Source organism: Grammomys surdaster, unplaced genomic scaffold, assembly GCF_004785775.1.
Source record: "Grammomys surdaster isolate TR1022 unplaced genomic scaffold, NIH_TR_1.0 364, whole genome shotgun sequence".
In the NCBI taxonomy this organism is placed as follows: domain Eukaryota; kingdom Metazoa; phylum Chordata; class Mammalia; order Rodentia; family Muridae; genus Grammomys; species Grammomys surdaster.
The window spans coordinates 1,463,738-1,478,978 of record NW_021604783.1 but is presented as its reverse complement, the minus strand read 5'-3'; the positions used below and the strand labels follow the sequence as shown (position 1 = coordinate 1,478,978).

Here is a 15,241-nt window from a genome sequence, read left to right as displayed (position 1 = left end):
CACACACACACACACACATGTACACATATATATACATATATTTCATAAGTTCTCTTCCTTAGAGAACTTGGTCCTGGCCTTCCTCAGTTTTCTCTTTTCTTTTCTCACTGAGTGGCCTGTCAGAGGTTGATGGAGTGACATGCCTTTGATGGGCCTGCTTGGATGGCAAGAAGGATGGAGCTGGGGAAAAACTGCCCTGTCTCTATTAGTTGAGACAGAATCTCACTATGTGGTCCAGCCTGGCTTCAAACTGGCAATCCTCCTGCCTCAGCCTCATGAGTCCTGGGAAGACAGGCATTTGCCACCACGCCTGACAGGAAATATGTTATTTTCTTGGAGTGCCATTCTAGAAGCACTGCAAAGTTGTCTTTCTACTTCAGGTGCCTCTTTCCCTCTGCCTTGGAGTCCCATTCCTGGAGGCCTCATGGAGCTTTCTGGCTAGCCAGAAAGCAGACATCAGGCGACCCAAGGATACGCCTTCCCAGCCTCAGCCAGGGCACCTGCTGTGTGCCCCTGCTGTCTCTCAAGTCTGCTGTGAAACAATACAGGTTTTAGACTGGAAAGGTTATTTTGGGATTCTCTTCCATGGCCATCTCCCACCCTAACCAGGACTACAGGCCTGAGTTTGAACATAGCTATGAGACATCTCTATCTGGATGTCTTCTAGGCCCTTTAACAGGCCCACTTAGAGGGTACTATTTTTGTAAAGGGACACACATTCACGCTTCTGTTTTGATGAAGGGGTCAAAGGAATACTGAGTCTTTTATAGTTGGGCACTAGTCTTTGTTTTTTTTCTCCCCCCACCCCCCGGTGTGTGTGTGTGTGTGTGTGTGTGTGTGCATGTGTGTGCTCACTTGGGCATGCACACATGGAGGCCAGAGGTTGACTTCAGGTGTCTTCTTGACTCTTCTTATTGTTTGAGACAGGATCTGATCTGTCACTGAACCTGAATCTTGCTGTTTTGACTACACTGGCTAGTCAGAAAGCTCCTGGGATCCTCTGATCTGCCCGCTGCCCTGGAGCTGAGCTTACATTAATTGCTCCCATATTTGGCTTTTACCTGGTGCTGGGAATCTGACCCTCATGCTTTCAGAGGACCAGCACTTTATCCTTCTCCCAGACCCATCTTTTTAATTTCTGAAGACAGAACCTTTGACTGATTACCATGCTTAGAGAAGAACAGCTATAAAGCTTATGTAGTAAAGCACAGGCAAAAGCTGAAGATAGTGGTCCAGAGAGGCAGACTCCCTGGGGAGCTGTGGACTGGGTGCAAAGAGAGAGGTATGGGGCAGAGTGCGGGCAAGGGGCAGAGTTTCATAGTGAAGTGAGAATATATCAATCAGTAAGACACTTCCCTTTGTGAACAACATTTACAGTGGGAAGCTGAAAGCTTTCAGTGCTCAAATTAATAGCTTTCTTGGGTCTGTCCAGATGGCCACCTGGTGGCACCACAGGTCTTCCTATAGAATCTGGTGGTCCACAGACCCTGAGGAAAAATGAGACTCACAGGACCTTTGGTGAAAGTGATGGGTCCAAAGTAGTTGGCATCCATGATCTTTTTGTCAAGCTCCAGAGAAATCTTATGGGCAGGCCCCTTCACTTTCACGCTGGCGTTATTGATGAGGATGTCTACACAGCCGTAGCAGTCCAGGACTTCTTTGGCCACATCTTGAACACAGCTAATGTCTGAGAGATCCAGGAGGACCAGCTTGGGGGTGAATGTCTGCTGGAGCAAGGAGAGAGTGAAGACATGTTTGCGATCACCTCCCTGGAGATGTTGGGTGCTCTCAATCAAACAGCTACCCTGCTGAGATTTCAAAGTCATAGAATAAGTAGGAAAACAAACCAGGACATTGGGGAAGATGTAAAGCAACTCTGGGATGAAGGAGATTGCTGGAGAATCTAGTTTTGGAGACCAGGACAACAATTAAGCGTGATTAACAATTAACAGTTGTTTGAAATTTTAGCCAGGACTCTTCAGCTGGTAAAACCATTCTTGACAACTAGGTGACTCTTTGGAGGCTATGAACTGATTCCAGTACTGGCATCATAACTTTGAATACTACTTGTTTCTTTTGAAAATTTCTTCCCAATTTGTTTTATAAGATACAAGAAAATTCAGCACGGCCGTTGGCACACACTCCTTGTTTTGGATCAAAATCATATATTCCATACAGCACTTTTGAGGCATCTATTATGTGCTAGGAACTGAACTCAGCTCTGGACACTTGCTGTCCTCAAGATGTTACTGGTTTAGAAGAAAGGATAGGGGGAGGCCTGGTGGTACAATGGAGTCAAGGCAACTTTTTGGCAGATGTTAGTTCTGATACACACGCTTGAAGAGAAAGTTTCCATTGTGGGTCAATATTGGGAAATAGTCACTGATCTCAAAGTTCTTTGGGGGAAATACATGCTAGCATTTCAATGGCTCTGAAAAGTCCTGTAGCAAAGAAATTAAGACAAACTGGACTGGAAGCCAGCATTTCCTACACAACTTGGCTTTTACCTCAAACCTATCCCAAGAAATATCCCAAGAAAGGCTCCATGTAGTACCCTGTGCAGTTGTAGTTGATCTGTCTCCTCACATGCCAGGGTTGGCTCTGAAGTCCTCTGAGCTGTTTTCAAACACCAACTTCAACTCAGGGGTAAGGGGATTTTTTTTCCTATTTAAATCCTGAAGAGTGCTGAAGGCAACACCTCTAACCTGAATGGCTTAGGAGGGGGCTTCCTAGATTTCTTCCATGAAACTATGCCTTGTGTTGTCTGTTTGTCTTAATGTCAGCTATACTTGTAGTCACAGCCCACTGCTGGGACACCACTATCTGTGTTTTTTATGAGTCTGACTAACACAGACTTGGGGGATCAGTGCCCAGTTTTAGCCCTGTCAAGTGATCAAAACCACCCTTTTGTTGGGCAAACAGGCCTCATCAGGGTCAGTGCCATCACCTCTGATTTCTCCAAAGCTACTGTCACATTGCCCTGGAACTGCCCCTAACAATGATGCGGCTCAGGGTATCCAGATGTTCCTCAGGCTGTCTGGAGAGAGTCTTACCTTGCTGGGGTCAGCCACACTGGTCAAGGCAGCGTACAGGCTCTCCAGACCCTCCCAGTTCTTTCCACACAGCACCAGCCTTGCTCCACCTGTATGGAACACCCGAGCACACTCTGGAGAAGAGAGAAGGGAGGCAGGATGTACTTTGTGAACGGAGCAGTAGAAGGGAGTTCCTATCTCAGGGACTCCTGATGTCTAAAAATTCTGATGTCTCCTCCATCACCATGGGGTCCTCCTCCTGGAAGAGTCATTTCATTTGATCCACTCCTCAGGATAGATCTTTTAGGGGTGCTGAGGATTAAACTGTACCCTAGGCTAAGATGGTTTGGTTGTGTGCTGTGTTTCTAGCCTTAGCTTGGTTGCTTCTGTGGAGGGAAGCTGACATCAGGGAGCAACAAGTTCCTGCTTTGCTGGATATTTCTGATGATGAAAATTTCTTACAGAATGAAAAGAAGACTCTGTCACTAGTCCTTGAGACCACAGCCTTAGGGACATCTCAACCTATAGATATTGGTAAGAGCTACCATGTTAGTTCAGACGAAATACCACACAGCCCTTCACATTTCCTCTGTGGATAGAGACCCTAGTCAAGGGTCTTTGCTTACAAGACTCCTCTACACAAATAACTTCAGGCAACTAAGTCAAGCTAGGTGCCAGAGAGGTCACTTTTCCCAGGGAAGAACATGCTCATAGGTTCCCCAGTGCAAAATGGTCATCCCTAAAAACATACATACCAGTAACATTATATAGACTCAAAAGGTTATATCTATATTCATGAATATACAAAATGCACATATGCTTGCGATAACAATTAATGAAAGAAGAGGTCATGAATTCGAAAGAGAGTGGGAAGGGAATACGGGAGGGTTTGGAGTGAGGAGAGCAGGAAATGTAATTAAATTACAATAAAAAAATAAGCAAAAAGGGAAAAAAAAGGTGATGTTGTTTCATGCTCCACTCTGAACTAATCCCTGATTCATTTGATATAGAGCTTTCTTGAATCATTTTTTTAAACATGTTTATTTATTTATTTTGTGTACAAGTTTCTATGTATTGTCATGTGCATGCCAAGGTCCATATGTGGAGGCTGGAGGACAACCTCAGGGAGTCTGTTATCTCCTTCTACCACACGGACCCCAGGGATTGAACTTACGTCACCAGACTTGGAGGCAAGCACCTTTACCTCCTGAGCTGTCTCTAGTACAATACCTGATAGATACCTGACATTCACATGTGACAATATCTTGATACTCTAAAGCAGTAAAAGTTCCTGTGTTCAGACAGTGTATTTGTTCTAGAGATGATTGACAGAGACATTTATGTATTTGCTCAGCTAATCCTTACTGTAGTCATCCAGGGGAGGGTCTCTCCTAGGCTGGGTCTTCTAAAGCGGCAGCTGATATGGAGTTTAAACCAGGGTAGAGCTGTCTTGCCTGCGTGACAGGACCAGCCCTTTGCACACTTTTGTCCATCAGCGTCGTCCTCTCAGGGAAGTGCCTAGATGGCAGCACTCCTCCACAAGGTGGCACCCGCTGGTACAGGATAAGTCCCAGAGACTTAGCAGCCAACGTTCATAGTATCAGAGAGATGGATGAACATAGAGGAGTGCACCAAGCACCAGTTCTGACAGAGGCTCTGAGAGCTCTCACTCCAGCGTAGCATTTAGTGTTGTCCCGTTTTGTACCAGGAAGTTGTGGACCTCAGTTGACTGCAGACACTTGAGGACAGCCCAGTAAACTGAGTGTTCACCAGAGGCTACTTTTTTTTTAAATTCTCTTATACATTACATTCTGATAACAGTTTCCCCTCCCTCTACTCCTCTCAGTCTCTCCTCCTACCTCCTCTCTTTCCCAGATCCACTCCTCCAATTACAAAAATAAAGGAAAGAAAAGAAGAAAAAAGAAAAGAAGAAAAAAAGGACAGGCCTCCCAGGAATATCAGTCAAACATGGCTCAACAAGTTACAATAAGACTAGGCACAAACCTTCATATCAAGGCTGTATGGGGCAACCCAGCAGGAGGAAAAGGGTCCCACGTGTTGGCAAACAAGTCAGAGACACCCCAGAGACACCCTCCACTCTTACTGTTCAGAGTCCCACAACACCACCACATTATACAACCATAAGTTATACGCAGAAGACCTAGCTTAGACCCACACAAGGACTGTCTACTGCTTCAGTCTCTGTGAGCCCTTATGTGCTCTGCTTAGTTGACTCTATGGACCATGTCCTCATGGTGTCCTTGACCCCTCTGGCTCCTACAATCCTTTCTCCCTTTCTTTTGCAGAGTTCCCTGGAGCTGCCTAGTATTTGGCTGTGGTGTCACTGCATCTGCTCCCATCAGTTGCTGGATGACACCCCTCTGCTGACAAGTGGTCTATGAGTAGAGCAGAATATCATTAGGAATCATTTTATTAACTTTTTTTTGTCTTCTATCTTAAGCACAGCAGCTCTCAGTGATCTTGCGGGATTTTGCTCCTGTAGACTTAGCAGCTTGATGCAAGCGGAGAGGAGGAGGTCAGCTGGATAGGACAGATACTGAAGTTTCCTACATGGGCGTCAGGGACAGGGGGTTTGTGGTACTGGACAGAACCGAGGTGCCATATGATGCAAAGATGAGCAGGCATAAAGGTCAAAGTGTTGCTGGGGAAGAAAGGGAGATTGCACTGTCCTTGGATCCCAATGGGAACAAAAACAGGTGTACTGGCCAGGAGTGTGGCTCAATGGCAGAACTCTTGCCTACTTAATACGTGGGAGGACCAGAGGGTGATCCTGGCACTGCAAAAAATAAACTAAAGACAGGTGTGCTGAGAGTAACCGAGGGCATGGGAAGGAGGAAGTGGTAGCTCCTCACTGAGGGAGACCTGAACCTAGGGCCAACCAATGTTACCTTGAGTTGTTAGGACTTCAGGGAAAGATGGTTTCTCTCAGTTTAAGTGTCTTATTAAGAAAGGAGGTGGGGGATGAAGAGATGGCTCAGTGGTCAAGGGCACATAACTGCTCTTGCAATGGACCTGTGTTCCAACCCAAGTGTGACTCCCATCACTCATGCCAGGTGGCTCCCAGACACCTGAAATTCCAGCCACAGGAGATCTGATAACCTCTTCTAGACTGCCCAGGACACCCATACTCACATGTATACAGCATTAGAAATTGAGGATACAAATAGAAAAGAAAGGAGACATCCGGAATGATTGTGAGTGACAAAAAATTTAAAAGATGTCAGTTATTCTCCATGTCAATTTGGTGCAGGAAACCAAGACCCCAGTAGGTCTTAGAAAATAACAGAGTCATTCTAAAGTCTATATAGAATGACTTCCACACTTTAATCAGAAATGTGAAGAAAAGCGAAGGCTATTTTGGTGATCGAAAGTGGCACTATTAGGAGGTGTGGCCTATTTGGAGGAAGTCTGTCACTGTGGGGGTGAGTTTTGAGACCCTCCTTCCTGGCTCCCTGGAAGCCAATCTCTCCTGGTTGCCTTCTAATCAAGATGCAGAACTCTCAGCTCCTTCTCCAGTACCATGTTGACCTGCATGCTGCCATGCTTCCTGTCATAATTATGATGGACCGAACCTCTGAAACTGTAAGCCAGTCCCAATTAAATGTTTGCCTTTATAAAAGTTGCCTTGGTCATGGTGTGTCTTCATAATAATGGAAACCCTAACTAAAGACAACTATCTTGAAAGATGTTAGTTACTAAAATAAAATATAAAGCTGCCAAAGCTAAAGCAAAATGTTAATAGTTCCAGCATAAGTAAGAACTATTGATTAAAATGATGAGAATCCAGTACCGCTGTGATTGAGTTAATTTATTAAATAGGTGAGACAACAATATATTATTATAAAAATATTTGAGAGCAGGGCTCGGCTGGTGAGATGGCTCAGTTAAAAGAAAGCACTGCTCTTTCAGAGGACCTGAGTTCTCAATACCTGTGCCAGCCAGCTCACAACCATCTTCAAGTCAAGTGCCAGAGGATCATACGCCCTCTGCTGGCCTCCACAGGCACTGCACTCACTTACACACACTCCCTCCCACATACACATAATTAAAATAAAATGAATCTTTAAAAAATAGTATTTGAAGGCTGGAGAGATGGTTCAGAGGTTAAGAGTACTGGCTACTCTTCCAGAGGTCCTGAGTTTAATTCCCAGCAACCACATAAAGGTGGCTCATAACCATCTTTAATGAGATCTGGTGCCCTCTTCTGGTCTTCATGTAGGAGATTGCTATATACATAATAAATAAATAAATCTAAAAAAAGAAAAAATAAAACAAACATTTAAAAAAGAGTATTTGAATGCCTACTTGGGAGGGAAAGAGCTAGTTGCATCATTTTATAATATACTAAGTAGTTAAATGTAAAAAGAGAATCATAAAAGAGCTAGAGAGATGAATCTGTTCTCTTACTGGGGAAGATCTTCAGACTATGCCCCAAAGAAACAAATTGTAACAGAGCTAATTTATGGATTTTTATCTTTAGTTTCTTTTTTTTTAACAGAAAAGACATAAAGAACAAGCAAATTAAAAAAGTACTTAATAATTTATGTCAGCAAAGAGCTAATTTATTTGATATCCAGAGGACTTTTACAAATAAGAAAGACCAACTGGAAAAAAATGTAGAAGATTAAGAGTCAATACCATGACATGATAAACAGATGCAATTTAAGCCACACATTAATTTTGATCCATCAGATGACAAAGGACAAAACTGGTCTTAGTCTTAGCAAGGTGTGAGCAGTGGGCTTGGCACACATTCACTCTAGTATCTGCATGAATTGCTACAGGTTTGGGGAAGAAAATGTCGACTGTATCCTTAGAAAGGCTTTGATTTAGCAATTTCATTTATAGATATTTCTCCTATAACAATCATTAAGAATTTCTGCATAGACACAGCTGTAGGATTGTTTATCCCAGTACCACGGCCAACAGTAAAACCCTGGAAATAATTCTAAATGTCCCATATAATAGGAGGTTGATTAAGTCAGAGTACACAAAAAACAACTATTTTCCAGCTGTTAAAACACCTTCCCACCCCAGAACTCCCAGGGACTACACCACCAACCAAAGAGTACACATAGAGGAACCCACGGCTCCAGCTGCATATGTAGCAGAGGATGGCCTTATCTAGCATCAATGGGAGGAGAGGCCCTTGGTCCTCTGAAGGCTCGATGCCCCAGTATAGAGGAATGCTAGGGCAGTGAGGAGGGAGTGCGTGGGTGGGTGGGGGAGCACCGCCATAGAAGCAGGGGGAGGGGGGAGGGATAGAGGGTTTGTGGAGGGAAAACCGGGAAAGGGGAAAACATTTGAAATGTAAATAAATAAAATATCCAATAAAAAACTTATCTCACAAAAATGAATCTGTTGGTGTGAAATTCATATTAAAATATATTTAAAACATAAGAGTTTTTAGAAACAGCCTATCAGGGGTGGAGAGAGGGCTCAGTGGTTAAGGGTACTTACTGCTCTTACAGCAGACTTGAGCTTCAGTTCCCAGCACCCATTTGGGAGGTGCCTTCTATGTACCTGAACCTCCAGCTTCAGGGGATCTGGTACCCTGTTCTGGCCTCCTTGGATGTCTGTACTTATGTGCAGGCACACCCTCCCCCATGAATACACATAAATAAATCTTGTTTTAAAAGTGTGCCAAATCAAACCTACAATTTGAATGTGCGTGTTTGTGTTTACAGTAGGGTAGTACTGTGTGTCTACACTGTTATTAGGGCATTAAGTTGGTAATTTCAGAGGCACTAAGATAAAATAGGTATAAAATTTCAGAGTTAGTTGCTAGTCCAAGATACATGCTTCCAAAGGAAATAACTGCTTTATGAAATCATTCCTTTTGTCCTAAAATAAGACACAATGGATTAAAAAAGAGGAGGGAGAGAGGGAGGAGGAGGGGGAAGGAAGAGGGAGGCTTGGGAGGCGGGTTTCTCAGGAGAGGACAGTATGATTTTGCTCATGGGCCAGGGTTGGGATATGCTTCCTCCCATCATCTCCAGGAGAAAAAGCAGCTACAGGGCCTTTGAGTGGCTTGCTAAGAGCTCACTGCACATGGGAACCCATACCAGAAGGGTCTCTAAGGTGTTGCCTACCCCCAAACCAGGGCTCAAGGGAAGTAATGCTGTGGGAGAAGTCTACATGCCCCACTTCCCAGAGGTGCAGCTGGAGGCTTCAACAGAAGTCTCTGAGGGATATAAAGGTGCCACAATAGAAAGAAAACACTAGGTGCCTACCTTGCCCCAGTGCTGGGGTTGAAACCAGAGACCTATGTGCCAAGCAAATACATTCTCACTGAGCAATACAGCCAACCATGTGCCCTGCCCATGTAGCTTAGAGTCATCTTATAATGTGTCCCTCAGGTAAGCATGTCTCTTGTTCTTCTCTATGTCCTCCTTTCTACTTCTTTTTCCCTAAAAAGGTCAGACGTGATAGAGATAGGGGTGGGGAAAGAAAACAAGGAAAACAGGCACATTGATCGTGAATCAGGTCTATTGGGGGCTTGCTGCAACAGAAGGGTTATAATCAGAAAGTCGGAGTACAGCCTAGCCTCTTTTCTTTCCTTCCAGAGTTTCTCCTCTGGGGTGACTTGAACGGGATTGAACTTCACAGCACTCTTGGTCCCTCCCACAGTACTGACTGAGTGGTCACCCTCACCAAGGAGCAGAGAGGAAACAAACCCAAACATCCGCACAGGATGCTTCCCAGTGAAGCAGTTCTATGTGTGTTTTGTGTTTTATTACTTAAAAATTCATTCATTTTTCATAATTATGATCTTGACAATTATGGAATTTTTGTCACTTGGTTTGGAGGGAGAAGGCCCAGCTGTGGTTGTGTGTGGCTGGAGGAGGTGAGGCAGCCATGATGGCTACAGTTCTCACATCAGTGCAATGGGGTTCAAAGAGTTTGAAGAGTTTCCTACATTCCCATCTCTGCTCTGGGGTGGGAGGAATGAAGATGTGACTCAAGAAGTCTGATGTCCAGGTCTGGGGATGTTGTTCTCCACACGAGGCTGCATTTGGTCAATCCCCACTGCTGAGAGCGGAACAGGCTGGGCCTCACTGACCTGTATTGGCTCATCCACTCCTGAATAGAGGAACATATCTGCTGGGTCTCACTAAGTTGTCCAGGTTGATCTTGAACTTGCAATCCTCCTCCATCAGCCCTCTGAGTAGCCTGGGCTTACAGATCTACACCAACAGGCCCACTTTGAAATTCTTTTTTTATTCTCATTTTGTTTCTGTCAATTTTGAGTCTGAGTCTTGCTGCTTAGCCTAGGCTGCCCCCCAACTGAGTAATTCTCCTGCTTCAGTCTCCTGAGTGCTGAGATCATGGGGTCAATGGTTAATCTTCTTGTCACTTTGACTAGATTTGGAATCAACTAGGAGACAGAGGCGCATGTCTAGGTGTGTTTCTACGGGTGTTCGTGAGAGGGATAGCTGAGGGCAACAGCCATCATGAATGTGGGTGGCAGTACCCCACAGGCCGGAGGCTTGGAGTGAAGAAGCCAGCAGAGTACCTTCATTCCTTGTGTCTGCTTCCTCCTTGGTGATGATGTGAACTTGCTGCTCTTCTTCCTTGTTCTCTCTGTCACAATAAACCTTCTATCTATCTATCTATCTATCTATCTATCTATCTATCTATCATCTATCTATTTGACACAATAACTCAGGTATCCCAGGCTGGTCTCAAAAAAGCCCACTATGTAGCCGAGGGTGATCTTGAGATCCTGATCCCCCTGCCTCCTCCCAATAGAGTTTCTGATGGTCACATTTTTTTTTTTTTTTGTTATCAGCTCAGCTCGCCATTTACCTCCTGTCAAGCATTTCAGCCTGGCTGTTCTTTTCTCAACTAATAAACACAACTTGGGCATGTCCTTATGTATTTTCTCAGTTCTAAGATGTCAAGGAGTGTGAAGTGATTTCTGACTCCAGAGATCACGTTGTGAGAAAAGCTGCTGTGGAGGCTCTGAGATGCTGATGTGCAGGGTCCTGTTTCAGCAGGGTTTAAGAGTCTTACGAGCTGTGGGAACACAGGCAGGGATAGCATTCGCTCGGTTCTCCCTGAAGGTCAAGCCCAATGTTAGGTATTTTGATGGTTACTTTTGTTGCGGACCCAGTGGGTACAAGGTAACAAGGGGTTTGACTTGATCGACTGGTGATGGTTTGGGGCGAAGGCTAGGTGTCTGGACTTGGAATGTGCAGTCGTTCTCAACCTTCCTAATGTTGAGACCCTTGAATACAGTAGTTCCTCATACTGTGGTGATCCGCCCCCCTCAACCATAAAATTATTTTCACTGCTACTTCATAACTGTAATTTGGCTACTGTTTGAATCATAATGTAAATATCTGTGTTTTCTGGTGGTCTTAAGTGACCTCTGTGAAAGGGTCGTTTGAGCCAAGAGGGCTCGACTCACAGGTTGAGAACCACCTCCTTAGTGGTTCTACTCATAGGGTTCATCCTGGCTCTAGGGTACCTGGGCACAAAATGGGTCACGTGGAAGCCACTCTGTGTCCCTTCTTTTTTCTTGCCTTAAAGCTGAAGTGGAGCAGCTGGTGCTGGGATTGCTGTCATTAGCCCCACACCAAAAGCAGGCATTTATTTAAAGTTACACACGCCCAGCTTCTCATGTTACTTCTAAATACTTGGACTTTATTCCTTTCTGCTTTGCATTTCTGCAGGGTTGGGGAGGGTGGAAGGCACACGTTGTCAGTGAGTTGCAGACCAGAACCTTGACAGTTTGGGTACATTCTTCTGCAAACACCTGTGGTGCATTTCCTGGGGTCCTGACTTAGTGTGACTATGACCCAATGATCTTTAAAAAAAAGTAATAAGTGAGACTTTTGAAATAAATTCACGGCTCTTACCAAAGGGAGAAGCATGGCTCCACGTAGGAACAGTACATTGTAAGGACAGAGGATCTGAGTAGCATCTTCAATGGCAAGGTGCAGCTAACATTTGTAGGACCAGCTATCCAACCACAGCAGTGTGCACATTCTTTCCCAGGCCCTCTGGGAACACACTGCATAACAGGCCACAGCCAGAGCATGGAGCAAACCTTGACAAACTCAAATGAACTGAATCGTGCAGCGCCTTCTCTGACCAAATTGGAACCAAAGAGGAAATCAATTAAACCAACATTCTCAAACATACTAATCTGGGTGCCTTTTCTGATTAAATGGCTTCTAGTCACTGGTAATTAAACATACTGGTAAGTTTATCATTGCGAACAAATCCTGTCAGGAGCAATTTATGGGAATAAAGGCTTATTTAGGTCCAGCTTTGGGAGGATCCATTCTGGCCAGGGAGGCACAGGACAACAGCTGGGTCTGTGGTGATGGAAGTGGGAGGAGACAAGAAGCTATGGGGGAGTTGGAGTCAAGTGTGGGGGAAGGGAGTCTAGAAGAAATAACTTCCACACATTTGTACCTCATGACCTTCTACTACTTAGGTCCTTCCTCCTAGATCAGTGGTTCTCAAACTTCTTAATCCTATGACCCTTTAATACAGTTCTATGTTGTGGTGACTACTCCAACCACAACTTTATTTTTGTTGTTCCTTCAAAGCTGTAATTTTCCTGTTATGAATCTTGATGTAACTATCTGTGTTTTCTGATGGTCTGGGGGTGGGGTGGAGTGTAACCTACAAGTTGAGAATCACCATGACATAGACCTAAAGACCCCACAACTTCCAAAAGAGCACTCAAAGCATGAGTCTGTGAGGGACCTTACAGGTTCAAAACAAAATTAAAGAAAAAATTTGAGTGACTAGTAGAGGAAAAGCATTGAGGTGGGTACAGGGTACCAGGGTGAAGGACACCAGCCTTAGGTTGTGAGAAAGTAGGTCTCTGGGGGCCACCTGAAAGGACAGAACAGCTATGGTGGCAGGGAAGGCTCCAGGGACCTGGCCTGCATCTAGACAAACATTCTACTTGTAGACAGTCCGTCCCATGAGCGAACAGCTTCAGGTAGGCTGCTCTCATGTCTTTTCCAACAACACTGTGGTCTTGTGACTGGTCTGATGGGCACACTAGAGTGTCCTGACTGGCCTTAGGAAAGACTGAGGTTTGGGTTTGTGCATCTGTTCATCTTTTGAAAGTCAACCCTAACAAGTCAGGATAGCCTCTTAGGAAATAACTCCAAAGGACACACCTACTGTGTTAAATATCTTCACCTGCCAAGGCTGACCCAAGGCAAACACTCACAGAGACCTCGCCCCTCCCATCAGCAGGGAGACATGCTTCCTCTGATGATTTCCAAGAGAAGAAGCAGCAGTCTCTGGGAGAAACTTCAGAGACAGGGCACAGAAGGTCTCCCAATAGCCACACCATGGGAGGAAGTGCCCCCACCTCCAAGACTCTAGAAGGTGTGTGGACCTATTGATACCTGAGTGTCAATTGAGTGACTAGTGGTTGGTTAGCTGTGTGGGGTCTATGCTGAATTAAATAACAAAACAGAGAATAGAAAATGTCATGAATTTATATAGCAGGGCTACACTGCCATCATTAGGACTAACAGAATCCCACTAAACCCAAAGGGCAGTCCAGTCACAAATGCAACAGGAAGGGCCCAGAAGACTGTCTAACTTAGAGACTGTAAGTGAAACTGCTTTCAAGACCAGGAGGTGAGATGGCCGGAAGCAGAGGCTGTGTGTGGTGGAGAGGGTGACACATGGAGATGAGCTGGGTGAACTATGAAAAAAACGTGTTCAACCTGACCGTCTCTAGCAACATGTGAATGGTGGCCACTGCTGTTCTGACTCCCACCCATGTGCAAATTAATTTGTTGCTCACAGCTACACTTCAAAGTGGAGGCTGCCAACATCCTTGATCTATACCTGGGACATTCAACTCCTATAGCTGAAGACACCTGCTAGTTAAGTGCTGGAACCAGAACTGGAATCTTGTGGCCTACTCTGGCCTCATATCCAGTGTGCAGCATCAACTAAGAACTTGGCATTTCAAGATTTCTGGAAACTCCTGAAGCAGTCAAATCCTATATTTTCTTACATTAAGCTGTGAGTTGGCAACCCCTGCCATTCTAACCCTGCCATTCGCCTGGCAAGAAAGCTTCAGACTCCTTAACAGAAGCTGACTCCACTCTACCAACATATGTGCCCCACACCATCCTGCCTCCACAGGTCCCTTGAGGGCAGAGATGGGCACAGGTTCAGGGGAAGCCAGCTTACCCTTTCCCAGTCCTGAGATGGCATCCGTGATGACCACCACTTTGTTCTGCACGGCAGACTTTGACCACAGCCTGGATGCCTCCTGGTAAATGAAGAGGAGGCCGCTGATCCCCAACAGCAGCAGGGGTAGCATCAGGACAGCCATGATCCCCATCTTGCTCTGCAGGACAGCAGGATGACAAAGGATTGGCTTTGCAGAGTCCCTGATTGCAACCCCCAGGGAAGGGGGAGGTTCAGGCCCACAGCATCCATTCCATCCAAGCCCAGAATCTCTTCTGCAGGGAGCTGGGTTCTGCAGATTCCCCGGAGGTCCTTCCCAGCTGAGCAGCAAGGAGCATGCAATTCCCCAAATGCTCAACAAATAGAAATTACTCACCGTGTCTCCACACTGAAGGAGTCCAGGGGGCCTGCCCTCCCCTAAGGCTAATTACAAATTTAATTAAAATGGGTCTGCATTGTCGGAAGGAAATCCATGTGTTAAGGCCACTTGCTTGGGCTCTAATGGTTATTTATAGCTCTCAGTTGTACTAAAGGGCTTCTCAGGGTAAATATAGTATCTATTCTGATATTCAGGGACACATGCTGGCCGGGTCTGATTTCAGGGCTCTTGCCAGGACTTTTAAAGCTCTGCTGGCTGGTGGGACTGTTAGAGTTTCCTCTACAGTTTGGGCCGGGAGTCAATCCCAGGAACTCCTGGGATTGTTAGCACAAATGCCTGTACCTTTCTTTCCTGTGTGGGGTCCCTGCAGGTGGTTCAGACCTAGCTGGACATCAAGCCATCTGGCTTTTCTTTTCTGAGTGGGGTTGTGGATGAGAAGCAAAGGAAAGCTGGTCCATGGAATGGAACCTGTTACAAAAAACCGGCTGTGGCACAAAAGAGAACTTTTTAGAGTAATGGCTCTCAACCTTCCTAAGGCTGCAACCCTTTAATACAGTTCTTCATATGGTGGTGACCCCAACCATAAAATTATTTTTCATTGCTACTTTATAACTGCAATTTTGCT

At 45.2% G+C, this 15,241-nt stretch overlaps 1 protein-coding gene across 2 annotated transcripts in view; it reads right to left on the bottom strand.

Moving 5' to 3' along the window:
- Dhrs7c (dehydrogenase/reductase 7C) overlaps positions 1–14,759 on the bottom strand; it is an 18,791-nt gene extending 4,032 nt beyond the window's left edge. Inside the window, exons 1-4 of one of the 2 annotated variants that reach the window (XM_028780184.1) lie at positions 14,614–14,759; positions 14,238–14,397; positions 3,054–3,166; positions 1,514–1,724 (exon numbers count right to left, since the gene is read on the bottom strand). In XM_028780184.1, the coding sequence (XP_028636017.1) occupies positions 1,514–1,724; positions 3,054–3,166; positions 14,238–14,391 (478 nt within the window). In that variant the 5' untranslated portion in view covers positions 14,392–14,397; positions 14,614–14,759. Of the gene's footprint in view, positions 1–1,513; positions 1,728–3,053; positions 3,167–14,237; positions 14,398–14,613 lie in introns of those variants that run through there. The other variant, XM_028780183.1, reaches the window with a different exon arrangement.
- Between the last annotated feature and the right edge of the window lie 482 nt (positions 14,760–15,241).